Raw genomic sequence first — 27,099 nt, 5'->3', positions numbered from 1 at the left:
TAAAAGTGTCTGTCAAATGTTTAAATAAAAAAAGTGCTAAAATTGTCAAAGGTATTTTGTTGAATTATTTCTCAAGTGTTTATACTTGAAGTAGTCTATTCATTGAGCCTACAAAACAAATGGCTGCATATTTTATGTCTTTCTGGTGACTATGCAGCCTGGTCTCATAATCAAAACGTACAAACTCATACGTGAAGTGCAATTGTACAATTCGTTAATATTTGCATGCAATGTTGACTATGGTACAGTACATGTCATTCTTTAGCTTTAAAGGGAAAAAATATTGTTAATTTTTATTGTAAAATAAACAGAAATGTTTAAATAAAATTAGAATATATAGAAATAAATTATTTAAATATATCAAACAACTGATACTCTTAATTTGATTCAGCAAATTAAAGGGATCAACAAAAATGAAAATTCTGTCATCATTTACACACCTTCAGGTTGTTTTACCTGTATTTTACTTTTTGCACTGCATTAAATTACATTTTAGCATTAATGGAAATGTCCGTACATCTCCGGACGTGCAAAACCGGTTCACGATATAAACGTCTGACTAGGACTCCATATGTACGTCTGCGGACCTGCAAAACCGGTTCAAGATATATACGTCTGACTAGGACTCAATATGGACGTTTGTGGACGTGCAAAACTGGATAACCATCTGAACGTCCGATAAGAACTCTTTTTGGATGTCTGTGGACGTGCAAAACCGGTTCAAGATATATACGTCTGACTAGGACTCCATATGGACGTTTGTGGACGTGCAAAACTGGATAACCATCTGAACATCCGATAAGAACTCTTTTTGGATGTCTGTGGACGTGCAAGCCGGTTCAAAATATATACGTCTGACTAGGACTCCATATGGACGTTTGTGGACGTGCAAAACTGGATAACCATCTGAACGTCCGATAAGAACTCTTTTTGGATGTCTGTGGACGTGCAAAACCGGTTCAAGATATATACGTCTGACAAGGACTCCATATGGACGTTTGTGGACGTGTAAAACTGGATAACCATCTGAACGTCCGATAAGAACTCTTTTTGGATGTCTGTGGACGTGCAAACCCGGTTCAAGATATATACGTCTGACTAGGACTCCATATGGACGTCTGCGGACGTGCAAAACTGGTTCACCATCTAATCGTCCAATAAGAACCCTTTTGGGACGTCTGTGGACGTGCAAAACTGGATAACCATCTGAACGTCCGACTAGGACTCCATATGAACGTCTGTGGACGTGCCAAACTGGTTCACCATCTGAACGTCCGATTAGAACCCTTTTTGGACATCTGTGGACATGCAAAACTGGTTAACCATCTGAACGTCTGACTAGGACTCCATATGGATGTCTGTGGACGTGCAAAACTGGTTCACCATCTGAACGTCTAATTAGGACACTATATAGACGTCTGTCAACAGAGGACGTATGTTTCATGGGTATCACAAAGTATTCAAAAAGCAGTAGATGAAGTTGAGGTGTTGGCAAATAATTGGAGCTTTAGATTATCTGTGGCTAAAACTCAGGTTATATGTTTTACTAAAAGGAAAAAAGTTCCAGAGTTAGTTAAAGTTATATAAGCAGGAACTGGAGCAAGTTTCAGCAGTCAAATATATCGGTGTATGGATGGAATCTAGGCTGACATTTGCTATACATGCTAAAATCAAGAAATGTAAAATAGGAGTAAATATTTTAAGATGTTTATCTGGGGTTGAATGGGGAGCTTGTAGATTATCGCTGAAAAGAATATAAAACACATTAATCAGATCAAGTTTGGATTATGGAAGTGTAATTTACGGATTTGCAGCCGAGACCATACTCAAAAAGATTGAAGCAATACAAAACCAAGCTCTGAGAATATGCTGTGGTGCGTTCAGAACATCTCCCATAGCAGCTCTTCAGGTAGAAGTTGGTGAAACACCTTTAAAACTTCCTAGGAAAAAAATCAGATTGAATTATTGGGTTAATATTAAAGGTCATAAAGAGAGTCATCCAGTGAAGGGAGTAATAGAAGAATGCTGGGAACATGGGAACAATAACATTAAAAGTTTGGGATGGATTATTAACAGAGAAGCACAAGAAGCTGGTATTGCAGACTGGGACGTGAGTCCAAATGTGATATTACCAAGGATACCACCATGGATATATCCAATGGCAAAAATTGACTAACAAATTCAGATGAAAATTAAGAATGAGAGAGATACCCCAAAGAATATTATCGCACAGCAATAGATTAGACTTATTCATCATGGTTACATATATATACTGATGGTTCTAAGGATCCTATCTCTGGGAGAACGGCAGCTGCTGTATATATTCCCAAGTTTCAAACAAGTATTAAATATCTGTGTGTGCAGCAGAATTAGTTGGCATGATGGTAGCACTACAGTGGGTTGAGGATGTAAAAGCAATATGTTCAGATTCTTATGCAGCAATTACAAGCCTAGTAAGTGGAAATAAAGCATCAAGGCAAGACATTATATGTGAGATTCTTGCAAGTCTATTAAGAATAAGTAGTGTTAGCTTAATAGTGTTCGTGTGGGTTCCTGGGCATGTGGGATTGAAGGCTAATGAAGTGGTTGATAAACTAGCGAAGCAAGCTGTAAAACACAGAGATAAATATTCAAGTGACTCTGAGCAAAAAAGAGGTTAAAAGTAAAATAAAATAATTCATAAACAACAAATGGCAAGAAGTATGGAACAATGATAGCAAGGGTAGACATATGTATAGTATACAGAAACAAGTAGGAAATGGAAGAAGTGTTTTTTTTTAGGAATAGAAAAGAAGACACAATCATTTCTCGCATTCGAATAGGGCACACTAGATTAAATCATTCATTGATCAAAATAGGAAAACATAAAACGGGTGAATATAATTATTGTGATCAGGCAGAAACAATAGAACATGTGTTAATAAAATGGATAAAATATTTAAAGGAAAGAATAGAACTTATGAAGAAGTAAATTGGGTGTTGTATCATTTAATATGGAAAGTCTATTGAAAATACATGCAGAACAAGGAAAAATATATAGTGTTATTATGAAATATTTTAAAGCTATTGGAGTAGACAGAAGAATTTAAAGTAATAGGTTTTTTTTTGTTAAGTTGTTAATTTCTAGACGCTTATTAGTGCTTCACACTCCAGTCCAGTCGGTGGCGGTAATGCACCGAAAGTTGGTTTGCCAACTGCCATAAAACACCACTAGAAGAAGAAGAAGAAGAAGTAATTGCCACGTCACTGCTACGTTATCAGAAGTCTGCCTATGGATAACGCTTCGATCTGCTGACACCTGGAGAGACTTAAATTTGATTAAAACTCGAAAACAGGTAAGAAAACATGAATTTAATGTATTTTTTCTGAAGTTTATATGACACCAGAATAGACAAATGCCCTCAATACTTTGAAAAACTTTTGAAAAACATTTGAAAACGGAAACATTTCTCGCGGCCAGGCCCATCACATTAATACATTCATTTGAAACTGTATTTTTATCTTAAATATGATCACATTAAAAATGGAATTCATTATTTTACAAATTTATATTGTGCAGACAACCTATCAGTTTTTACGGCCGTGTTTTGCACGTTAACATGTCGATTGCAATCAAATGAGCAACAATTCGACTTGTTTAGCACGTAAACGCGTGCGATGAGCCGATTCGTCCAGAACTGTTATACAATAAAGATGATAAATGGTAAGAGTGCAAACTATTTCACTTTTGTAAATTCCGGTGTTGTGAATGACAACAAATGGTGGTTTGTCACATAATTTAAGATTTGTAACGTGCATTCAACGTAACATGCCTAAAAACATGACCGATAGCATTTAGCATTCAATGCATAAAATAAGACTGTGCGTATGTGTTGGATTTAATTTACAAATAAATAGATTGCAAAACTATTATCACAGGTAATGAAATTACTATTTTTATTGAACATACAGTTTAATAAAGGTTATTAAGCCCAAAGAGTGAATGTTTTCGCTCTAGAGTTAGAGCTTTGAGAACTGTTGGCATACCAAAACTTTTATTCTGAAGCAAGCAAATTTCAGAAGATCACACTATGTATTACAGATGGCTTATTTAAAAGCATGGCGTAAAAGGAAGGCAGAAATGGATCAGTTGCTGCATTCTGACAGTGATGATGACCATGAAAGTCAGCGATCAGTGACCGATACGCGTGGATTAGGATTACATAACCAGGCTGACAGTGGGAGCAGTTTTGAAAGTATTAATTCTGAAATTGACAGTTTGGCAACAGATGATTCAGACTTTGACACTGATGTGGAGTATGTGTCTTCTGACTCAGAAAAAGAAGTTCTAAATGATGACGCTGAATTGGATTTTCCTGATTTAGAAGAAAATTTAAGACAATGGTCTACAAAGAACAAAATCACACAAATATCCTTAAATGAATTATTGACAATATTAAGAAAGCAAGGACACCTGCTACCGAAGGATGCAAGGACACTCCTTGCTACACCACGAGCCATAGAATCTGAGACAAAATGTAGTGGGCAATACATCTATTATGGGTTGGAAAAGGGGATTTGCCATTTACTAAGTCAGACATCGTCTTTCAAACATGATCATGACTCAATAAACCTCAGCATAAATATTGATGGTGTCCCTCTCTTTAAAAGCAGCAAAGTCCAGTTCTGGCCAATACTGGCGAAGTTTCACAACTTTGAGCCATTTGTTGTGGCTCTCTTTTGTGGGGACAAGAAACCATATCCTCTTGAGGAATATCTAGATGACTTTTTGATGGAGTGTAAACATCTCGCAGACAATAGAATGATGCATGAAGAGAAGACCTACAATGTTCATATTGCAGCATTGATCTGTGATGCACCAGCAAGAGCTTATCTGAAGCGCATTAAGAACCACAATGCCTATCACAGTTGTGAGAGGTGCATCACCAAAGGTTCTTACGTCACAAGAAGAGTGGTATTTAATGAACAGGGATGCCCCATGCGAACAGATGAAGCTTTCAATGCAGTAGAGTACAAGAACCATCAAACTGGTGCCAGCCCCTTCATTGCTGCAGGAATTTCATGTATTAGCTCATTTGTTTTAGACTATATGCATATGGTCAACTTGGGAGTAGTTCGACGGATGCTAATATTCTTGACTCGGGGCCCAACAATTTGCCGCTTATCTGTAAGGCAAAAGGAAAAAATATCACAAAATCTAAACGGACTTAGAGGACGGATGCCCAGTGAATCTGCACATCAGCCCCGGGGTCTAGAAGAGCTGGATAGGTGGAAGGCCACAGAATTTCGGCAGTTTTTGTTGTACACAGGACCAGTTGTACTGAAGAATGTGTTATCTCCTGAACGATACTACCATTTCCTGTCCTTGACAGTAGCCATGTCAATCATGTTGGAGTCAGATGAGAGTCCTCGAAATGCATACCTTCAATATGCCCATGAACTCATCTCACACTTTGTCATCCGCTGTGCTGACCTTTACGGAAAGTATTTTTCCGTGTACTAGGGATGCTCCGATACACCTTTTTTGCTTCCGATACCGATTCCGATACCTGAGATTCAGTATTGGCCGATACCGAGTACCGATCCGATACTAAGGTAACATTTTTAAAGTGCACAATTACTTAATAAACTGTGTGCATTGCTGTGCAAGACATCAAGCTCGACTTAACATTAATTTCCTGACCCCGTAAAACAAAATAACAAACAAATGATTCACAAATTTTGTGAATTACTTATTAAACCAGCAAAATAAAACAAAATGTTCACTATCTTAAACTTGAAATTCAAAATTAAAGTGCAAATTAAGCAGCTGAATAAAACAACAGCTTCACTAGCTTGATAGACAAGTATTAATAAATGGAAACAAAATCTCTTAATAACTGTTATGTGCAAATATAATTTAAAAAATCAATGCACAATAAACAATAAAGCAGCTGAAATTGAGCAAAAAAGCAATAGCTTCACTGCTTTAGATATTCAAACAGGAATCAGTTCTTTTTAATGCTTTAGTCATTAAAGCAAAGTCCACTAAACTAAGCTAAAGTTTAGTGGAAATCAAATTTAACATCCAACACCGAAAGATAGATAAAACACTAGCTTCCCTAGCTTGTGCTGCACATGTAAAAATAAACGGAAAAAGATATAATAGTTTAGTCGGTGCAAATAGAAATTCAAAGTCAAATTATCCACAAAACTCAGCGCATTGACATCTTTATTTTTTTCGTATACATGTTTGCAGACTTTTTGGTACAGTTCAGGTCTCAGTTACGCTTCACAATGTCGTACCACGGCTCCAGGTGGTTTATAAGGAGTCTGAAGCCATTGTTCGCAACGACGGACAGCGGTTGCAAATCCATTACCATGAAATTCAAAATGCTTTCAATGATTTTCGCTGCTTTCACACTACTAGATGGAAATTTCTGAATTATTTTCGTTGTCTCCTCCAAAGTTAGCTGCTTCGTACCGTCTCGTTTTAGTTTCTTCAGCTTATTGAACTCGGCGTGCTTAAATTAGTAGTATTATAATGAACAGCTTTATCACCACCCCTCGGAACATTTACCTCTCATGTATTGCAAACAGCGGTGTAACTTGTTGGCGTAGCTGTTCTAAAGTAAATCTAAATGGCAGATATTTTTTTGTCGCTCCATGCTGTTCGCTGCTCAATGTAAGCTATGTTCGCTTGTTCACGCACACTACGTAAAGAGCACGTTGCTAGCGTATGATGTCACACGCTTCGCAAAGCACAGCCACGAGAGAGTTTAAGCGCCGGTGTCTCCAGGAACTTTTACATCGCCTAGCAGAAATTTTATGTAAGCTAGATCGGGTATCGGTGCAATTTTTTCACCGATACCCGATCTAGAATTTTATTCAGTATCGACGCCGATTTCCGATACAAATATCGGATCGGAGCATCCCTACCGTGTACAATGTACATGGGCTGACTCACCTTCATGAGGATGTCCGTCACTTCAATTGCTCACTGAATGATATTTCCGCTTTTCCATTTGAAAACCATCTCCAACAAATCAAGAAACATGTACGGAGTGGAAAAAATCCCCTAGCACAGGTGACCAGGCGATTATCAGAGATTGAATATGCAAACGCCAACAAGGGCAAAGCACAGCCTGAAGCACAACCTCGAATGTTTGTATCTACAAAGGTAAAGGACTGTTGTTTTCTCTTGCGAGATGACAGATTTGCTTTCATCAGAGAAAGAAAACATGGAATTGTGGTATGCGATGTCCTGCACCAGCGTTACACATCAGTGTTGTTTGAAAAGCCATGCAGCTCCAAACTGCTAAATATTGTCTACGCAAGAAATGAGCGAGGCAGGATGAAAAGACAACAACTGCTTGAAACCGATCTGTTCCGCAAGGTGGCCTGCCTCCCTCATGAAAATGGTGGTTCTGTCCTCATTCCTCTTCTCCATGGTATGGAACACAGAATTTAAAGGTTGGTTTGTTCTATCTTTATTAACGTCTATGTAGATGTGCCATACACAATTTTTTTCAGAACTAATGATTTCAAGAGTACGTAAAGGGATAGTTCACCCAAAAATGAAAATTCTATCAGTTTCTCTGGTTTTACTATTTATAGGCATGTGTTTGGGTAAAATTAGCTTTTGTTTTCTATTCTATAAACTACTGACAATATTTCTCCCAAATTCCAAATTAAAATACTGTCATTTAGAGCATTTATTTGCAGAAAACGACAACTGGTCAATACACGCAGTTTTGTCAGACCTCGAATAATGGAAGAAAAATAAGTTCATATTCATTTTTAAACAACACAATACTAATGTTTTAACTTGGGAAGAGTTAAGAAATCCATATTTGGTAGAATAACCCTATGAATGTGCATAATGAATGTGCTTTTACTTTCCAGATCATGGTGTTTGCGAGGGCTGTGTGGGTGGAGCATGGCAAGGAAGTGGAAGGAACTGCCCCAGACAACTGGATTGATGTTGACAACAAAATTATTAGATGGCCAAAAAAAGGAGAAAAGGCAGCTTTCCTCAATCAACACACACCACAGGATGACTGGATGACATTCACTTTGGTGAAGCGTAAAATGACCTCCAGTAAGTTTTTGTTAATGTTAATGTTAATGTCATTACTCTTTGTCAAAATAATTGTAATATAGTCTTTTTTTATTTGAATTGTATTGTCTGTGACTTTAACCCTACAGTTAGCATTCGTGAATGCGATGATTATGACCTGACAAGCCATGTCGAAGAGGAAGAGGACGAAAATGAGAAATTAGATGGGAGGAAAAAGACCAAACGCAAGTTTGATGACTATGTTCTTGGTATGCTTCTATAATTTTTGAATCTGTCTTGATGAGAATCATTGTCTGCACACTGAATTCATATGGTTCACTTAAGGTCATGTTTTTAAATAAGTAATCAATGTATGTTATAAAATATGTTATTTTGTATAATTACAGAATCTGACGATTTGGAGGAGGAAGAAGAGAGCATGACAGGTAAAGGTTTTCCAAGCTATTGACATCGCACACCTACTATTATAGAATTGTTTTAAAGTTTTAAGATTGCAAAGTAAATGATCATTATTTTTTTGACTGATGCTTCCATTTATTCTATATACTCCATCTGTCTAGGTGCCATTATCACGGCGCCCTCCTTTCCCATTCCACCAACAAAGGTTTCAGATGGAGTCTAGTGGATCCAGGAAAAAGCTCCCTGGTAGTAACATCATTTGAGTCAGCTAATTTCTCAAATATGTTTTTCTTGCATAATTATAACATGAAGGCCTGTTACAAAATCAATGTTAATTTACATTGCAAATTTTTATTCTCTGGACATTCAAATTTAGTCAGCTCTCAGCAGGTGCAGGGTGCTGGGTCCAGGGACAGGTCCACAGGCAGTGAGTAATCATCACATTACACCACATCATTTTATCAACCACAAACCATGTAATCAACTACGTTGTGTGTTAACCCAGTTAAATCTCAGAGCATATTTCTTCTCTATTCAGTAGTTCCATGAACCTGCATTAAACTGTAAATTTACTTAATATTTTGTTTTTCAGACCCTGCCAATTCAAATGTTAACCGAGCCAGCCAGTCGAAGGGTGCTGGGTCAAGTCATCAGTCCAGCCACAGTGATGGGTCCAGGCACAGCGACCAGTCTGTGCACAGCAAACGTTACCAACACAGAAAGCAGTCCAGGCATAGCGACCGGTCCAGGGACAGTGACGGGTCCCGGCACAGGAAACATTCCAGGGACAGTGATGGGTCCAGGCACACTGACCGGTCTGTGCACAGCAAACCTTACCGACATAGGAAGCAGTCCAGGGATAGGGACCAGTCCAGGGACAGCGATGGATTCCGGAACAGCAAACGCTACCAACAAAGAAAGCAGTCCAGGCATAGTGACCGGTCCAGGGACAGCGACGGGTCCCGGCACAGGAAACATTCCAGGGACAGTGATGGGTCCAGGCACACCGACCGGTCAGAGGACAGCAACCAGATGGGACACAACAAGCAGTCCAGGGACGGTATTTATCCAAACCTTTATGCAATTCATAGCGGCAAGAGCATATAGTAGTGGATATGTAAGAGGTAGTGCACATTTTGAACAACTGGTTTTGTTTAACATTCTGAGCCTCATGGTGACAACTCAATTTATTGTCTATGAAGTGTCATCATGGCCAAAAGTAGATGGATCTCTTTGCACTGATTGAGCTCTACTGACAGCTGGCAGGAACTGCACACTGTAGTTACACAAACTTAATTAATTATATGTTCAAACAACTTGCTACAAGAGAAGTATCCACTATTATGATCAACAAAGTAATATTTGACAAATTTTGTCTTTCAGATTATGAAAGTGTTCAAACACCGATCTCAAGATACTCTGGGAGGTCTTTCTCAGAGCAGAGTAACAGATCCTCTGCATATGAGTCCAGTCATGCAGAGCATCGTAGGGAAACCGACATAAGATTTCCTATGGCCATGGCAAGTAAGTACTTTAAAGTCCCCCTGTGGTGAAAATCAAGTTTTTAAATTTATTTATATGTCTATATGGTGTTTTTAATGTTTTAAGTCAAACCATGTGCAAGTACATAAGTCAACTCCATTATGGAGTATTTTCTCCTTAAACTACGGTGAAAAAAAGACCAGCGGTTTGAAATGATGGTAGCCTGTGACGTCACAAACGACTTTGTAACCAATCACGTCAACATATCATTAACTTAACTATAATGGCTCTAAAGGTAGGGAGTTTCAAAATAAGCCATGATATCGCTGTATATTTTAACATTAGCAACACATTATTTAGCTGTTTGATAGTCAAGCAAAAGACTAATCATATTAATTACTGTGAACGTGAAGTGGCTGATGTTCAAACTGAATTGGAGACTTTTACATATGTGTTTCTTTTTGTTTTCAGAATTTCAGAAAAAAGTCTTGACTAAATTGGTGGATATCCACATGGAGGTCAGAAGGATGGGAAGAAGTGAGCCTCCCCTTTCATCCGCCCATATAGAGCAGCTGGAGACGATGGAGGAGTTTGAGAGAGAGGAGGAACGCCTTAAGGACAAGCAAGCCTTTGAGTCCCTGGTATGATTTGCAAGACAAACTCTGGATGTGATGTCATTTTGTGCTCGGTTTTATTTATAAATGTTATATCAGTGAAACTTGTTATAGGCTGTTGTTAGAATGACAGGAAAATTACCCACTCTCTTTAAAGGTGTTGCAACTTGCAAGGATTGGAGGGAAAGATGTAAGGGATTGTGTCCACAAAATTCTTGACAGGTATTTTCAACGGTGTCCCAACATATAGAACTTGCCAAACACGTTACATTTCCTGTCACAGTTTGCCAGTTGACAGGGTGTGTGACATATCTACCCCTGCTTATACTGTAAACTTATTCACCAGGCCACTGTCTTATAATAGAAAGCACGACGCTGTGGAAAACCAGACAGAGCTCCAGAGAACTTCATTGACTGCTATTTTTGTGTTTCATAAAAGTGCAAATTGATAAAAAGTGTAAATACTAAAAATTATATTTTATTATCTGAAATGCAATCATGAAACCTAAAGAGGATGGGTTTAGACAGTTGCAGGGAAAGTATGTCATTTAAGCCATCAAATGGTCACCTCCCAGAGGTTTGTTTAATCGATTCCAGAAACATACTGTTTCCCAAAATCAAATGATCTCTTTAGTCCACTCCTGGCAATCTCACCCTGGCTACAGTTCCTGTAGATTACCACACGCATATCATTTCTAAATGGTGCACTTGTTCTCCAGGCTCTTTACCAACCGGCTGATGGCAAAATTCAATATGAAGGGGAAGGGGAAAAAGCAAAAACTGCCCCTGGAGACGACTACAACTTTTGAAGCAATTAAAGGTACATAGCATTTTTCCCATGTCATTTAAGTTTAACACCAACTCACACATATTCATTACCTCTACATTTTCTAAATGAAAGGTTGTCAGATTGAAGTCCATCTTAGTAAAGTCAGAGTCGAGTCCAAAAAGCTGCGAGTTCCACTCAAGACGGAGTCCATAGTAGGTGATGAAATGAACATGGATTGACATGAAATGTAGCACTTACTAAAGTGTACTGTGTTTCATCCACCATATAACATTCCGTGTTGTTTAAAACTGAAGCAAAATGTATTGACACTTTAAATCATAAAATAGAAAAATATATGTATTTTTATATTTTTAGAAGTTTACTAAAGTGATTCATTTATTTAGACTTGTGTTTGTATTGTTAAATTGAAAATGTATTCCCTTATTATATTTTTAGTCCTCCATAGTAATTTGAAATCTTTGCCTACCACATTGAAATTAAAACCTGCAATGCCGGCTAAAAATTCAAACATTTTAATATTACTTTTAACATACTACATTTACATTTATTCATTGCTCTGAGAAGTAAAGAAATATTTTGGTTGCAAATAATACATGTCACAGATTTTGCCCACTGCAAACATGTGTATAATACATGCCCGTCTCGGTTTTCTCTCCACATTGTCGGGAGACATTGGATGTTGTGGCTGCCTCCTCGGTTATTGATGTTTTACAGTATGTGCATTCCGCAGAGTTCTTTTTATTTGATTTCGCGCACAGAAATTCTCTGCAATAATTTGTATTGCATATTTTGATTACAGACTGCAGATATTGTACTCTCATTTTCATTAGCCATGCCTGGTGCGGGCGCGTAGTGTATGTAGGTGTGTTTGTGCATGCGTGTATGCAGCTGGTCAGAGGATTCTCATTCAAATACATGGTATTAATGTGTGCAGGGACCTTTATTCAGCATTTTAAAAGGATATTTCATGGTTTTACCTCTATCTAAAGTAATCTAGTATTTGCAAAAATGGAAGTTATAGTATCCAAAGGCGTTACAATTGAGCTTTGTCTTATTAGCCAGTTTATTATATGCAGCCTCTCTCAATTAATGACTGCTATCTTAAATATCTGCACCCAAGCCTGTCTATTGCAGTCTTACACCTTCCTAACATACAATGATGCAAGTGTGCAGAACCTATCTGTCACGCGTATGCTGCCATGTTGACAGGAGGAATAATAAAAAGTATAAGGAACTTCAAGCCTGCTTTCACAAACAAATACTGTATTTGAACACTCATACTGCTTTGTAATTACACTGTTGTTCTTCTTTACATTTATAATTTTAGTTTTTGTTCAACTCTTGCAGCAGCAGTCATGAAATGGGACAAAGAAGCTACAGAGGCTACAATCAAGCATCATGCAGCAGAACATCTTAAACATGCTCCGGGGAGAAAAGGAGGTGGAGGGCACATAGGGGTGGAATGAAACAAAGTGTTTTCTTTGCAGTTTAGGGGACTTTATACCTCCCTCTTTTTATGTCTTTTTTCAGTTAGCCGTTTAATTACTAATTTATCTATTTGAATGTTTCATTTATCAGATTGTTCATATTCTGCTGAAAACATTAAAATGAAACAAATATTCTCTTTTCATTTCAACTATCCTCATTTTATATCTTTGTTTTCCACTCATAAGTTTAAGTACTTTAGAATAGTTTTACCTATCAGCTTGTTCATATTCTGCTGGTAACATTAAAGATGGGAAGAAATATTCTCTTGTCATTTAAAAAAAATTGTTTTCCCTTAATAGATGTCACACATTTCCAATTGTAAATAAAGCTACTAAAATGTATTTGCACACCTATATCTTGTGTATCTAAGGGGATAGTTTACAATTTTTTAACTGTACTTCTGCACACTGCCTTTACTATGAATGAGTTTTTTTTGAATACCACGTGCATGGTCACACAACCTTGAAACAATAGTCTACCTGATTTGATTTAAAAAACTGTTTTTAATAAAGCTGATACTAAGACTGGATAAATAAAATTCATTTTTTTGGTTTTAAAAATTACATTTGGTTTAAATAGGATGTAACAGGGTGCAATACGTCCAAGAAACATGTTAATACTTGATGTCAATACTGAACATTTAGAAGACTTAAAAATACATATTTTCAACGTTCACTATTTATGTCACTTGGACGTTATCACTGAACGTTAAAAAGACGTCTAAAAAATACGTCATAAATCCTTCCATTCTGGCTCCTTATTAGACGTCTTCTTAACGTTCAGTATTTATGTCACTTGGACGTCAATATATAATGTAAAAAAGACGTTACAAAAACCTTAAATCTGGCTCTTCACTGGACGTCTTCTGAACGTTCCGTATTTATGTCACTTGGACGTCAATATTTAATGTTAAAAAGACGTTGCAAAAACCTTTTATCTGGCTCCTCATTGGACGTCTTCTGAACGTTCCGTATTTATGTCACTTGGACGTCAACAGTGAACATTAAAAAGACGTCTAAAAAAGACGTTGTAAAAACTTTCATTCTGTCTCCTCAGTGGACGTCTTTTGAACGTTCAAGAAAGACGTTAAATAGACGTCTTTTGGACGTGTCTTTGTTTGCTGGGGAACAACTCGAAGGTTAGCAAATGATGCATTTTTTTGGGAGTTGAAGTATTCCTTTAAAGGAATATGTAATTTAGAAAAACACACTGACAAAATGATTCAGCTGAATTGATTGTTGGATATCACAGGCAATATCTGCTTAAACATGCTCCAGATCTGTTTCTACAACGAGTAACATTTCATATGTAGCTGTCAGTGATGTATCATTATCAGGTAAATCATTTCATGTTTTTGCATGATTTGCAGAATCAGCTACAAAAGAAAATCCCTCGAATGAGAATTGATGAGAAAAGACCACCGAAAGACACAGTTCAGGAACCTGAGACACTGAGAAAGACAGAACTGATGAAGAAATCAGGTAAGAAATCTTAAAGGACAGAAGGAATGCGGGTCTAGTTCACATTCATAGCTTGATGTAATAGGCCTACATGTAAATTATACATATAGATTATTTGAAAACAGTTAAATATCAGCAACAAGCCCCGCTAATAGACGCACAAGCAAAACAGCAGCTTGTTTAAATTTCACGTTTCTTTTGGCTAATGATCAAGCGATTTACATATGTAACTCAAACTCTAAAGGATTTCATCAACACAGGAAGGACACTTATGTATTCCATGGATTTTACGGATCTCTAAATCGTTGCAGCCCCGCGACATGCCTGATCCGTTAATCATCTCTTACGTACATCTTCCCCCGCAGCTGCGGGACGTGATTCCGTATCTCTGCTGGTTTACATAGCGCTCGTCACTCCTTTATTCTCAAATACAAGAGCCGCCGGCACGTTAGCTCGCTGCTCAAGGCCAGGGCCGCATTAAGAGCTCACTGGGCCCCGGGGCTATCAGTTACTGCAGGGCCCCCCCACCACTTTAGGTCACCAACTACAGAGAAAGAGAAAAAAACACTGTTTTTTTAAACACTGCTGAAGTTGTTTTACATAAATATAATCTAGAATCATTCAGAATAACTGTTGCCAATTCCTTTACAAAATACAATTAAGTTTGATTAACATTATTGACACAATAGCGACATCAGCTTTATTAGCAGCTTCTGTCACTTTAAGACCAAGTGCGCTGTGCAAAACCGTCTCTCTTCTGCAAATTTTCTCAACAACAAGAAACTAAATCATTTTTTCTTTTCTTGGTAGCTAGATTTGTGCTTCAGAAAACTTCTCGTATAAACAAGGGTAAAACCCAACTAAAGGAAACACTAAACACTATTATGGTGACTTCTTATTGCTCATGTTTTCTTTAGTGATTGTGTTTGTTAACAGCAGCTGTTCATCATTAATGAGATAATAAAGTGATGATTGATTCCTTAACTCAACCTGATTTAACTCATTAACTTGTTCATGTGTTGTTTAGGGCAGCGGTTCCCAATCCTGGTCCTCGCGACCCACCGCTCTGCATATTTTGTGTATCTCTCTTGTTTAACACACCTGATTTAAATCTCTAGCTCATTAGAAGAGAGCTTAATGAATAAACCGCGTTCCGATTGACGTGTTCCCTGAACTGTGTTCATTGCTCTCTACTCCCTGCACACATGAAATCGGCTGACGTTAATTTAAGAACACGAAGAACAAAACTTACTACGGAAGATTGAAGGGTAATTTAACCGTAATTTTGAGATTTGCGCAACATTATCCACATTTCGAACGGGATTTATGGCAGAATATCTAGTGATGTTTACTTCGCAGGGCTGTTATGGGAGTATTAAACAAACCTCCGAAGCGGTAGGAGAAGCATACAAAATATGCAGAGTAGGGGGTCGCGAGGACCAGGATTGGGAACCGCTGGTTTAGGGAGACATCCAAAACATTTCCTGTAGTAATGCACGTGGACTGGAGTGGTCTAAATAACGTCTAAATAACGTCTAAGGAACAAATTTTTGCTTGCTGGGTGCTTAAATACGTGTTTAAATTATAAACTTACATCATGATGATGGCGCAGCACAATTGACATATTTCTACCGGACACATTAGCACTATCGCCACTGCCAGCCCTTTAGGCGAATAGTTTGATCAAACACAAAAAGCAATATCATACATCCATCAAGTTAATAATCAAACTTAACAGTTAACGTTACCTGAAATATGTGGGGTCGATGATGACGCTGTGTCTTTATCATCAGCACCAACATCCACCACTCCGTGATCATCAGCTTTAGTAAAATAACCTGATAGTTTTGGGATTTTACTGAGTAGCTCATGTTTCCTCTGCTGTTTAGCTTTTAAAAAAATCCTATTTTGAGCCCCACTCGCACATTTTTTTTTTAAAGATGACATTTTTTAGCTGTCGAAGACTGTTTTTTGCGTGGCAATTTTAAGAATAGTCTAGATTCTAGAATAAAGTGAAGAGTCGAGGCGATTGATTGGTTGATGCGTAGGCTATATTCTAATAAGGCGCAGACAGCCATCGCCTGATAGGCCTAAGCTGAATTGATGTATATAAAATAAATGCATTTGATTTGGTATATCAAATTCAAACGTGACGTTTCAATTCACCGTGCCCTGCTGCCCACGGGGGTTTGATTGACATGCGACCTGACCAATCATAACGCGAATGCGCAATTTTGTTAATAATATTAATGAGAATGATTCCATGATAATGCATGGAATACACGGCAAAGCGCTACTAAATAACATGGCTAATTTGTGGGGGACGTGGTAAGGCTTTGGCAATCAGATGGCTAGTAGTTATCAATCTGCTCCACAGCCAATCACGGGCCCCCTCCTTGCTCGGGCCCCGGGGCTTTAGCCCCGCCTAGCCCTATTGTTAATGCGGCCATGCTCAAGGCATGCGCGTTCGATACGCCAGCGCAGCTAGCGACAGCTCCCTAGTATCGGGACAGGAGTGTTCACAAGATCGACGCTTTTCTACGCATATCATACGATACGCCAAGCCAATGCGATTATGTTTCAACGGCAGGCAAATTTTCTGCCAAGAGATTCAATCATTTTTGGGGAATAACTTGATTCTGTTGTTCCATGCTGTCACTCGATATATTCAACCCCAAATTCAATGTCTCATTTCTGATAAATCGCTTATATGATTGTGACCGTATGACTGACGATCATTAACTTACACTGGTAAAGCCCGTACTCAGACCCCAATTTCTGAGCCTCCCCAATTACAGGCTTTCAAACAAATGAAAAGGACGAGCAGAGACAAACCCACTAACTAAAATGTATTTATTCAAATTATTAAAAAAAACATCTGAAGCTCAGCATCGGTGATCAAATTTAATAAATAGGAAGGAATCATCCCACCGAGCTTTGTTCAGACAGTTTCCTTTGGGCCGGCCACCCATACACTGGCCAACCGCACCCAGAAAAGAAAAAAAATATACTTACAAAAAAACGATTCACAACAAATAAAAGTACAGTTGGTTTCCTTTCACATTATGTCTCGCTTTAAACTCTTCACCACTCCATTCAGAAAACAAAACAAATGCAACTCAAACACTTCAACCTAACCAAAACCAACAGATATAATTACTGTAAACCCACTCAACCACAATCAGGTAAACCAAGGTAAAAAAAAAGCAACAACAAATAAACCACAATTATTCAACTCCCAAAATAGAGCGGGATAAATGTCAAGCGAGACAACGAAAGAATACAACCAGCCCAAATAAAGAAAAAAACTAAATAAATTGGTCAATAAACAATACTTAATAATAATAATAATAAGGATAATACAATAAAGCAGCGTAACAAAACGAAATTGAAATTTCCCTCTGTTACACACGCATTTAAACCAAATACACACACACACTGAATGAACTCAAATTAAAGGAAAATCCGCCAGCGATATGAGCGAGCCCCGATGGCGCCAGAGTCCACAACCACGGGTTTAGAGCGTATCCAACATGAGCGTTATATAGGCGTCGTATCCAACGTGTGCGTTGTACAAACATTCAAGGCAAACGTTCAAGGCAATCGCGAGCATTCCATGCAATCACGAGCGTTCGATGCAACAAGAGAATCCCGCGTCCCAAACAGGAAACGATATTTTAACCACAGCAAAACAGCAACTTCTGAAAAACAAATAACATTTTCGTTTGCTCCCTCCCCACTCCTCTCAGATTTATAGTCACACAAACCGGGTAAGGGAAACATAAGATTACCTTTCACGTGCAAGACACGCACTCACACATGCTCCCTAGCAATGTCTGGACACACCCGACTAATCTAAAATTACATCAAGCAAGCATGTGACTTAAGTTACGAACACCCATATTCTAGATTTATATTTCCCTCCCGTCTATGATCCACCAGTTTACCAGAGCCTACCTTTCTCGAGGAGTGAAGGAGATTCAAGACCAACACGAACAGATCACATCGATGCAATGTCATGACGCACTTAATCTCACCTGAATCTATATAGGTACTTAATTACCTGACGTACCCACCCACTTAATGACCCTCTATTTTTAAAAGGGCCACGCAGGCTACTCTTAAAGGGGCAATCCCACTACATGATGTATTGTTATACTGTTTTTGAAACGCCGAACTCGACGTCGCGCAAGAGGCGGGGTGAGTACAATCTTTTTACTCAACATACAGTTTCATCCGCTCTCATGCCGTCGCCACGGCTGCTCTCGAGAATGGGATGTCGCTGGCCAGCCCTAGCGGACTTTTCCGGCGCCCGTGCCGTACAGCGAACCAGTGTTGCCAAACTTTTTCATTTGGAAGTAGCTACAGCCTGCACGAATAGCCGTTTAATGTCGCCTGATGACGTCGAGTGCTAACTTGCTCATCGGTGGCATCATCAAGTGGGTGCTGGCGAGCTAAGCACTTTAGTTCTGATTCATTTTTACACTCTCTCAGGGGTCGTATACAGCGTTTATTTTAAAACAATACTCCCAAATGCGCAATTTAATAGGTTCTTAATGTCTTATTTTCGATACCGCTGTTACCTTAAATTAGACTAACAGCGGCACGCATCATCTTATTATCCTCACAATCTCCATAGTCTCTCGACATTAACACAACCGCATCTTGGAATTGAAACCTAGAAGTTGCGTTAACTCCGAATTAATTGATCATGTTCGACCCATGCAGTGTCCTCAACATTTTAACATAAAACAGAATATTTTATTGAGAACGTGTGGGTGACGCTAACATGCTCACCCTCCACATCTCGCTGCTCCAGCATAAGATAAGCATCATGGACACTCTGACTTACTTCCATCTGCAAACAGTTATATCATAACGGTGACTGCATCACTTTTGATATAAACTCGATACGGTAGGTTTAACCTTCGCTTACAGACCCGTATTTTCATTAAGGTTGCAGAAACAACGTACGTTCACTTACCTTGCCATGCGACACTCAACATAATCGCATACCTGCCAGACATATGGGTCCCAGGTAGTCCTGGGCCAGAAGCAAGCCGTTTCTGTATCTTTTCTGTATCAGATTCCGACTACACAAGCAGCCGACAATGTTAGCTGCCCAGGCTGGCCGAAAACCATCAGGAGCCCCGGCTCACCAATTTGTCTCTAGCGTGAAGCTGCCTCAGCTAGGGACACAAGCACTGATCTCCGGCCCACATTTCTTCGGCGCCGCTGCCAACGCTAGCGAGAGCCTGTCTCTGCATGACATGCAAGCGGCCGCCATTCCCTCCATTCTCTCTCCCCAACAGGCACGCCCTGCATTTTCATTGACTATGGCGATCGTGATGCCCGCGCCTCGACATGCGCCTGCGATGGAACCTCCACAAGTCTCCAGCGGAGTCAGAGCACAGATTTTTGCAGAAGTTTAGGCTGCTGGCGCCCGAAGCGGACCATGCCCACTCCTGTACCACCTTATTCGGAGTTGCTCTCCCAGTGAATCACCCACTGCAAACCTTCTTGATGCCTCTCTCAATTCCATCACTCAGGCAGTTTACCCCAGGACCCTGCAATCATACCTTACGGTGTGGAGAAGCTTCAAATCATTTCACAAGTCCTTCAGTATTGCCTGCCCAGATTTTTCTCTCCTCACCATCACCTCCTACATCTCATTTCTCAACGATGCAAAAAGCCTTCAGGTCAGCTCCATCAGAGGTCGCCGGCCATAGCAACCTCTCCAACATCAATGGTCATCCAGGGCATACGAAGGTCCCAACCCGCCCGTCAGGACGCTAGGAGGCCCATCACCCTAGAGATTCTCACCAAATGCATCTTCACCCTCCGCAAGGGATATCACTCCACGCATGCTGCCCGGACACTAGACGCCATGTTCACATTGGCATTCTTCTGTTTTCTACAATACTCCGAATTCTCCACCACATCCAAGTTTGACCCTTCGGCTCATCCCACAGTGTATGACCTTCAAGTGCTGGATTAAGAGATGATTTCTTACTCGATTAAGGAAGGTAAGACTGACAAGACCAGGAGAGGCCATTTCATCTAGGTCTTCAACCTCCATTCAGCCGTATGGAACCCTCCTAGCCTATCTTCGCTACAGACAACAGAGGCCTTATCGGCTTCCCTCTTCGTCGACGAATCTAATCACCACGGCCTCACGCTTCTGGTTTCAGAAGCACATCAAAGCCATCCTGCTCCAATCTGGAATCCCCGCAGAAAACTTTTCCGGTCACTCCTCCGCATAGCGTCAATTAGAAAAAGAATAAAAAACCCTCACTGTGAAAAAGATGTCTGTATTCATTTGCTAATATTTGTATTTACTTATTTCGTAGCCATTCATTTTTCAGGTGGAGTCAAACTGTTCTACATGTTGACTGGAAAAACAAATAACTCTCATAAAAGTTTTGTTGACTCTCTGATGAACCAAGTGGAAGATCTGAGAGAAGTTCCTACAGTGGATGAGAGTGACATTTTTCTGGTTTACTGTCCTGTTGTTTCTCGACATGACATTAATTTAGAAGCAGCACTTAAAAGATTCACTGACTCTACAGGTAATGATTATCATCATCACCACAGTATTTTAAATGATAATAAGTGTTTTAATTGTCATAAAATGTTACATTCATTTGTCTGTTTCTTTGATCAGCTTCTAAGCTGAAAGTTCTAGTGGTGCTACATAACACATTTGACCCAGAGAAAACTGTACCAGACAGCAGCAGATGTGTCAACAGGACAGATATACTGACAGTGGACTGTTTGTTCTATGAAGACACAGGATTACTAAAGTGTCAGAAAAATGATGATGCAATCGACAAAGTTGTGCACTGGTTAAGACAGCAGGTATTCCACAAGATATGCCATACATGTTTATGTCTGTTCTAAAATTATAAAATCATTTAAAAAACTAGTCACTGTTTACTCTGTACTTTCACATTGTAATGTTTTTCTACAGGCGAAGTCAAAGGGAGTCAATGAATATCCACCTAAAAGTAGGTTAAAATCTCTTTATATCAATATTTAATCTCTAATAAAAATGTGACTTATTTATGTCAGTTCTTTGCTGTATCACCTAATGCTCAATAGCACAATTTAAACTTCTTTACGTCCCTTTTTTAAACAGACAAATCAACATTTTCAACAAACTGGACACAGGTAAAAACACATTCCTGCTCAATACTGAAATCTACTGTCTAGAAAATCTCATCAGTTAAAGTACATAAATGGTTCAGTGAACTTTATAATATTTTCAGACAGTTCAAAATGCACCCTAAAGGATTGTGTTAGATATTGATATTATTAAAAGTGTTCTGTTACGAACGTGGGTGGTGAGGGAAAGAGGACCCAAATGCAGACAGGGTAAGGGGTTAACAAGTCTTTAGTAAATAATAAATACAAAGCAAACACCCACAAGGGGGTAACAGAACAAAACAGGAACATGGACTGACTAGACTAAACTAAACTAACTAACTAACTAACTAACTAACTAACTAAGAACAAGACTTGACATTTAAACTACAATAAACTAAACAAGACACAGCAACTCACCACAATGACACAAAACAATAGACACGAGGTCAATATAAAGGGAACCAAATCAAGACGGGACAGGTGCAAAGGATAAACTAATTAACGCAAACTAGGAAACAGAAGGGCAGGAACAATGACAAGACCGGAGAGAGAGTATGGCAACAATTAGGTGCCAAAATAGTCTCTCTCCAACATAAAACAAGGGATCCATGACATGTTCATTACAAGCAGAAGATCAAACTTTGTTTTTTTTTTTTTTAGATATGCAGCCTCTAAACCTCTAAACATATTTTTATTGAAGTGTTTGTGCATGTTCTGCACGTTCATAGTGATTAGGTTATTAAGTCGGTGGGGCTGGAGAGTGTTGAAAAGCATTTAAAAGTGCCAAAAACATAAGTCTGTGTTACCAGCCTTTGATGCCAGTGTTGTAGTATTATGAGTGTGCACTGTGCACACAGATGATAGGGGGTGTAAAACATTTAAATTATTGCACATCAGCAGTAATATATGAAACAAACTCCATATGAATTTGTATTGGTTGGCATAAAGACTATTATTTTGTAATTGCAGTGTAAACGCAATATGTGAGTAATCTCATTGATAATTTGTTTTTTATTTCACAGCGGATGAAACTGGGATCTTCAAGCAACAGTAAGTCAAATGTACATTCTAGTTTGAAAAGTTATTATTGTAGTAGTTAAATGGTTTCATTTCTTGTAAAGTGGAAAATTAGGAAATAGCTTTCAGTCCGCGAACGACGATATGTATTATGATTTTTTTTATTAGAAAATAAACTTTATTTCAACATCATAGCTAAATTTGTCAATAAAATAAAGCTTCCTTATTTCTAAATATTATTGATCATATAAACATAATTTTTACATATCAATATTGAATCTAGTTAAGAAAATATAATTCTTTCTGGCTAATATAGACATTTTTAAAAACAAAACAAATTACAAATAAAAACAACACTTACTGTTAAGAGGCCTGAGGGTGTCCATATTTATCTCAAATGAAGTTTATTTATTATTAGGGCCATATGTTTATCACATTTTTGTAGGTTCAGACAACTGCTTTTATCACAAATAAATGAAAGGCAATGTGTGATACATTATCACAGCCAGTATCAATACTTTTTTTGTATTATCAACAACTTCTCCATATACTTTTCCTTCCTTACTTTTAAAGAATTTTGGTAAGGGCATTAAAAATTTACATTCACTGCCGGTGTGGTGCTAAAAAATGACAAAATGATCACCACCTCCATTCCCTACTAAGGTTAGGATTAGGTGTGGGTGTGAGATTAGCTAGCAATCAGCAGAATTAATGAAGGAATTCATAATCTGGCGCCTGGCGGGGAGATAAAATTCGGCACAACACCTTGACTGCAGCTAATGTTAGTTAAAGCACTATACAATAAACAGTGCTTGTTCGCATTCTGAATCATACTTGATGTTTGGGGAGAAAAGTTTCATGCATTGGCATTGAGGGGTCTGGTCTGTTTATGATATTTGACTAAAACTATTAATACTTGTAACTATCGTATTTTATTTAAGAAATATAAAGTTCTTTCAAAACACAACAGTTGTACAATAGGCTTATTCTGATTTCCTGAACCCATGAATCAATACAGTTTTTATTATCATTATCATGAATAAACAAATAAATTCAGAACAGGGTTACAACAGAATATTTCTATTAATATGACAAAAATATTTTTCCACCATAGGAACAATAACAACAGCGAGGACATCAACTGCAGCAGCAACCTCCTTAACATCAGCTGCTCCCTGTAAGTTATTGCAGCCCATAGTGTTTTAAAGACCCAGTGAAATCAAACTGAATGTTCTTTTATTAATAATAAGTGAGCCTTAAATACATCAATAAATTGAAAAAAAAATGCTTTAAACGCTAGAACGGTTCAAAACTGAAAGTCTGGTAAGTGCGTTTAAAAAAATCATGCGAGTGTGCTCCGGTTCAGAGACATGACAGCACAGAGCTAATAAATCTGCTGAGAAAACAAAAAAATATCTTTAGACCCTTGCGGAGGGTGAAGATGCATTTGGTGAGAATCTCTAGGGTGATGGGCCTCCTAGCGTCCTGACGGGCGGGTTGGGACCTTCGTATGCCCTGGATGACCATTGATGTTGGAGAGGTTGCTATGGCCGGCGACCTCTGATGGAGCTGACCTGAAGTCTATGCAGAATGTTGATCAGACATCACAGCCTTGAGGAGTAAAGAAGACAAACGGCAGTGTCACTCACCAACGTAAATAACAAGCTTCAGATGACAAATCACATTACTCTTTTCAATAGACATCTCTGTCACTGTGGCTATCACGCTGTTAAATGAAGCTTTGCCAGGATGAGGCTGACTGTGCTGTAAACGAAACGCTATTGGTTATTTTAAAAGGGGGAAGGGGCACTCTATTTCTTGCGCGCTCTGCATTTTTCAGTTGATATTACGTCAACTTATCAAATAATGCTGCATGTCTCAAGGCATTCAGAGCGTCTTTAAAGAAGATCACAATACAAAATGTCATGAGGGACCACGTTTATTTGGAATAGTGACCATAACGGAAACACAAACAGAGGAGCAATTCCGTGAAAATGTCAACTTTACCGTGAAAAAATAAACTTCACAGTTTTTACTATGGTAACAGCACAGATATTATCATTTGGTGGTTCAAATACCCATGTGAGATCTATCTTCAAATTTGTTTTATTTTAAATGCGTGATTCTTTTTTTTTCATTGTCAGGTAGGATTGTCACATCCATAACGATACATATTCCTCATAAATGGACACATGAAGATTAAAATAAAATAACTATTTGATGTTCTATAAAGAGGCATCCCTTCTCCATTCATAAGTTCACAGAAATCCTACAAAGTTTGTCCTCTCCAAAAAAACGCATCCTATTTTGTCACATCCATAACGCAAGTTTATTTCCCATTTTTTGAATAGAAAATTTGTTCATAGACTGACATTTTTTATGTTTAGACTCTATCGACAAGGATTTATTAAAATATAAACAGATGGTTCAATATATTAGTAGCAAATTCATTCTCTGAGCATTTTTATGTCACGTATATAACCCAAATGTCACGTCCATAACGTTGGAATTGCCCAGAGTAGAAAAACACAGTTTGTCCCAGAGATATTAATAGGTGCATAGAAAACTTTTATAAAAATGTTTTTTTCTGTTCTGTTTCTTATTCAAAACTTCATCACAGCATTTCCTGCAGTATCAATACAGAAGCATTCATGTTGATTCGCTTATCACCAAGGATGTTTTACAGGCCTATTTAAAGCCTTTTGGTGCCCCTTTAAATATACAGTATTTGCTTGCCCCTGAATTGTACTTTACATCTATTTTATTCTTTAATATATGTTTTTTATATTTACGTTTTTTTCAGATGCACAGCCAATGAGCTTTAGAACAGTGAAATATTTTGTTACCTTACCTGGAAACAGACAATAGTATCACACCGACATTCTAGATGCCCTACACAGAGAGACTCCAGGTCTGGTGAAGGTTTCTACAGGTGCAAGAGAACAGGTGAACATTTATTTACACAACATATGGACTGTATATTGACGTTTTTGGCTGTTTTACAAAAAAGTATTTATTGCCCATTAAAAACGTATATAATAATAGGAACAATAACAAAAAGTAACCTCCTTTTATAATATTTTAAATAATTAAACGTAAAATGTAACGTATTGTTTTGTTCTTTTGACTAAATGCTGATACATACTGAAGACTAATGGCTTTTGATCTCTCTCCTCTTTAGACAAGCCTGTTGTTGACATTGTTCTCCATAATACACTAGATTCAACATCTGTCCCAAAGAGCAATGTATGTTTAAACAATCCAGATGTTTTCATAGTGGACTGTGTTATCTGTGAAGCAGTTGAAGATCTACCTTTATGCAAAATAAACATAGAGGCAATTACTGCAGTGTCACAATGGCTCAGCACTAAGGTGATTTAAGATTTTTCCGGATTGCTGACACAACTCACACAATGGATATCGATATGTATATGCCTCAAACTTTCATGTCAAACTCAAATTTCAGTCAAAAACAAGTTCACACATTTATTGTATGATATCAATTCTCTTTGTACAGATTAAATGATCACACTGAAGGTGGACAGATCCTCTGGCACACATTGACAATTGCATGCAAGTGAATTATCAGATGAAGTAAATGACTGTATAAAAGCTTTATATCAGTAAGACTATAATGTAATGCGGTTTGTTCTGTTGAAATTGGCTTGAGTCTAATTATCTTAAAATAAAAGATGATTAAAAATATTTTTCGTTTTTATTACATAAATTAGGATCATGACATAGGCATTAAACACACTTTAAACACCTGTTTAATTGGCCTGTTATATTTGTTTCATTTGTTAACACACTTGTAAAACTTGAACATTTACACATCAAATCAGAGCAACAACCATTAACATTTTGGGTGATAAAATATATTTACCTGTTACTAAAGCAGCTACCACAACTGAAAGTTAGGTTTGGGTTTATAAATCCACTGTCTTTCACAGACTTACACGGTTAGCTGATTATTTTTGAAGGTCTCACTAGATGTATTGCTTAAAGCTGATTTTCTCAAAACATTCTTGTGAGACAATTAAAATTAATACAAATTACGTACGTTATTTAAAATATTTATCAAGTGGTTATGGGTGGTGAGAATTCAATACTATACGTAATTGAGATTGTAAAGGAGCCATAAAGAAACAACAACATATTTTGTATATAAAATGTTATGCAGTATATAAAATATACAGTATATATATAATGTTATTTGTTTAAAATATTCATGTTTGCTGTTTCTGTGCTTGTGAAAATAGAAGAATATCCACAAAAGACTAATGGAACTTTACCGGATAACAAGGGATGGGGATAGAGGACGCAGAGAGAGCATGGCAATACACAATGAAAACAATGTCATAAAATTTTTCCACATAAAACACATTGGTATGTCATGATCCTGCCACAACACTTGACAATCATGACAAGGAGAGGCAGGATCATGACATAAACATAATTGAGATTGTTTAGGAGCTATAAAGAAACAACAACATATACTGTATATAAAATGTTATATATAACATATATATATATATATATATATATATATATATATATATTAGTTAATTTGTTTATGACGTTCATGTTTGCTGTTTCTATGCTTGTGAAAATAGTTCCTGTAACTCTTTCAGAGGTTTATGTTGC

The 27,099-nt window shown here is 37.9% G+C and overlaps 2 protein-coding genes across 9 annotated transcripts; both read left to right on the top strand.

Annotated features, from left to right (window-relative positions):
- Nucleotides 1-3,266: 3,266 nt before the first annotated feature.
- On the top strand, nt 3,267-13,348 carry LOC130418975 (serine/threonine-protein kinase fray2-like). Of its 8 annotated transcripts, XM_056745279.1 has the most exons (14): nt 3,267-3,335; nt 4,082-7,452; nt 7,885-8,080; nt 8,188-8,307; nt 8,446-8,484; nt 8,620-8,704; nt 8,835-8,885; nt 9,051-9,518; nt 9,842-9,982; nt 10,412-10,581; nt 10,712-10,776; nt 11,274-11,374; nt 11,456-11,539; nt 12,692-13,348. In XM_056745279.1, exons 6-14 carry the CDS (start codon nt 8,671-8,673, stop codon nt 12,808-12,810), a joined length of 1,233 nt encoding a protein of 410 aa, XP_056601257.1. In that variant the 5' UTR covers nt 3,267-3,335; nt 4,082-7,452; nt 7,885-8,080; nt 8,188-8,307; nt 8,446-8,484; nt 8,620-8,670; the 3' UTR covers nt 12,811-13,348. The 8 variants fall into 8 exon arrangements, 6 of the variants coding, with proteins under 6 accessions (XP_056601257.1, XP_056601256.1, XP_056601260.1 ...); XM_056745278.1 differs by lacking the exons at nt 3,267-3,335; nt 4,082-7,452; nt 7,885-8,080; ... (1 more) ...; nt 8,446-8,484; nt 8,620-8,704 and having other exon boundaries at nt 8,722-8,885; XM_056745282.1 differs by lacking the exons at nt 3,267-3,335; nt 4,082-7,452; nt 7,885-8,080; ... (2 more) ...; nt 8,620-8,704; nt 11,456-11,539 and having other exon boundaries at nt 8,724-8,885; nt 12,695-13,348.
- Nucleotides 13,349-14,228: 880 nt separating this feature from the next.
- Nucleotides 14,229-25,914, top strand: LOC130418976 (uncharacterized). The gene is made up of 9 exons (XM_056745285.1): nt 14,229-14,313; nt 20,658-20,861; nt 20,957-21,150; nt 21,263-21,299; nt 21,431-21,462; nt 22,461-22,488; nt 23,570-23,632; nt 25,259-25,401; nt 25,637-25,914. Exons 1-8 carry the CDS (start codon nt 14,229-14,231, stop codon nt 25,321-25,323), a joined length of 708 nt encoding a protein of 235 aa, XP_056601263.1. The 3' UTR covers nt 25,324-25,401; nt 25,637-25,914.
- The last annotated feature ends 1,185 nt before the right edge of the window (nt 25,915-27,099 follow it).

This window comes from Triplophysa dalaica, chromosome 4, assembly GCF_015846415.1.
Source record: "Triplophysa dalaica isolate WHDGS20190420 chromosome 4, ASM1584641v1, whole genome shotgun sequence".
Classification (NCBI taxonomy): domain Eukaryota; kingdom Metazoa; phylum Chordata; class Actinopteri; order Cypriniformes; family Nemacheilidae; genus Triplophysa; species Triplophysa dalaica.
Note: the sequence above shows the minus strand (reverse complement) of the source record. Positions and strands in the feature narration are given on the sequence as shown.

Bases quoted from the DNA above. Each gene is read 5' to 3' on its own strand.
- LOC130418976 (XM_056745285.1), top strand. From the start codon at position 14,229: ATGAGAATTGATGAGAAAAGACCACCGAAAGACACAGTTCAGGAACCT. The intron at 14,314-20,657 runs GTAAGAAATCTT...TTCATTTTTCAG, and splicing joins AGAACTGATGAAGAAATCAG to GTGGAGTCAAACTGTTCTAC. The intron at 23,633-25,258 runs GTAAGTTATTGC...CGTTTTTTTCAG, and splicing joins CTTAACATCAGCTGCTCCCT to ATGCACAGCCAATGAGCTTT.
- LOC130418975 (XM_056745278.1), top strand. From the start codon at position 8,741: ATGTTTTTCTTGCATAATTATAACATGAAGGCCTGTTACAAAATCAAT. The intron at 9,983-10,411 runs GTAAGTACTTTA...TTTTGTTTTCAG, and splicing joins ATTTCCTATGGCCATGGCAA to AATTTCAGAAAAAAGTCTTG. The intron at 10,777-11,273 runs GTATTTTCAACG...CTTGTTCTCCAG, and splicing joins GTCCACAAAATTCTTGACAG to GCTCTTTACCAACCGGCTGA.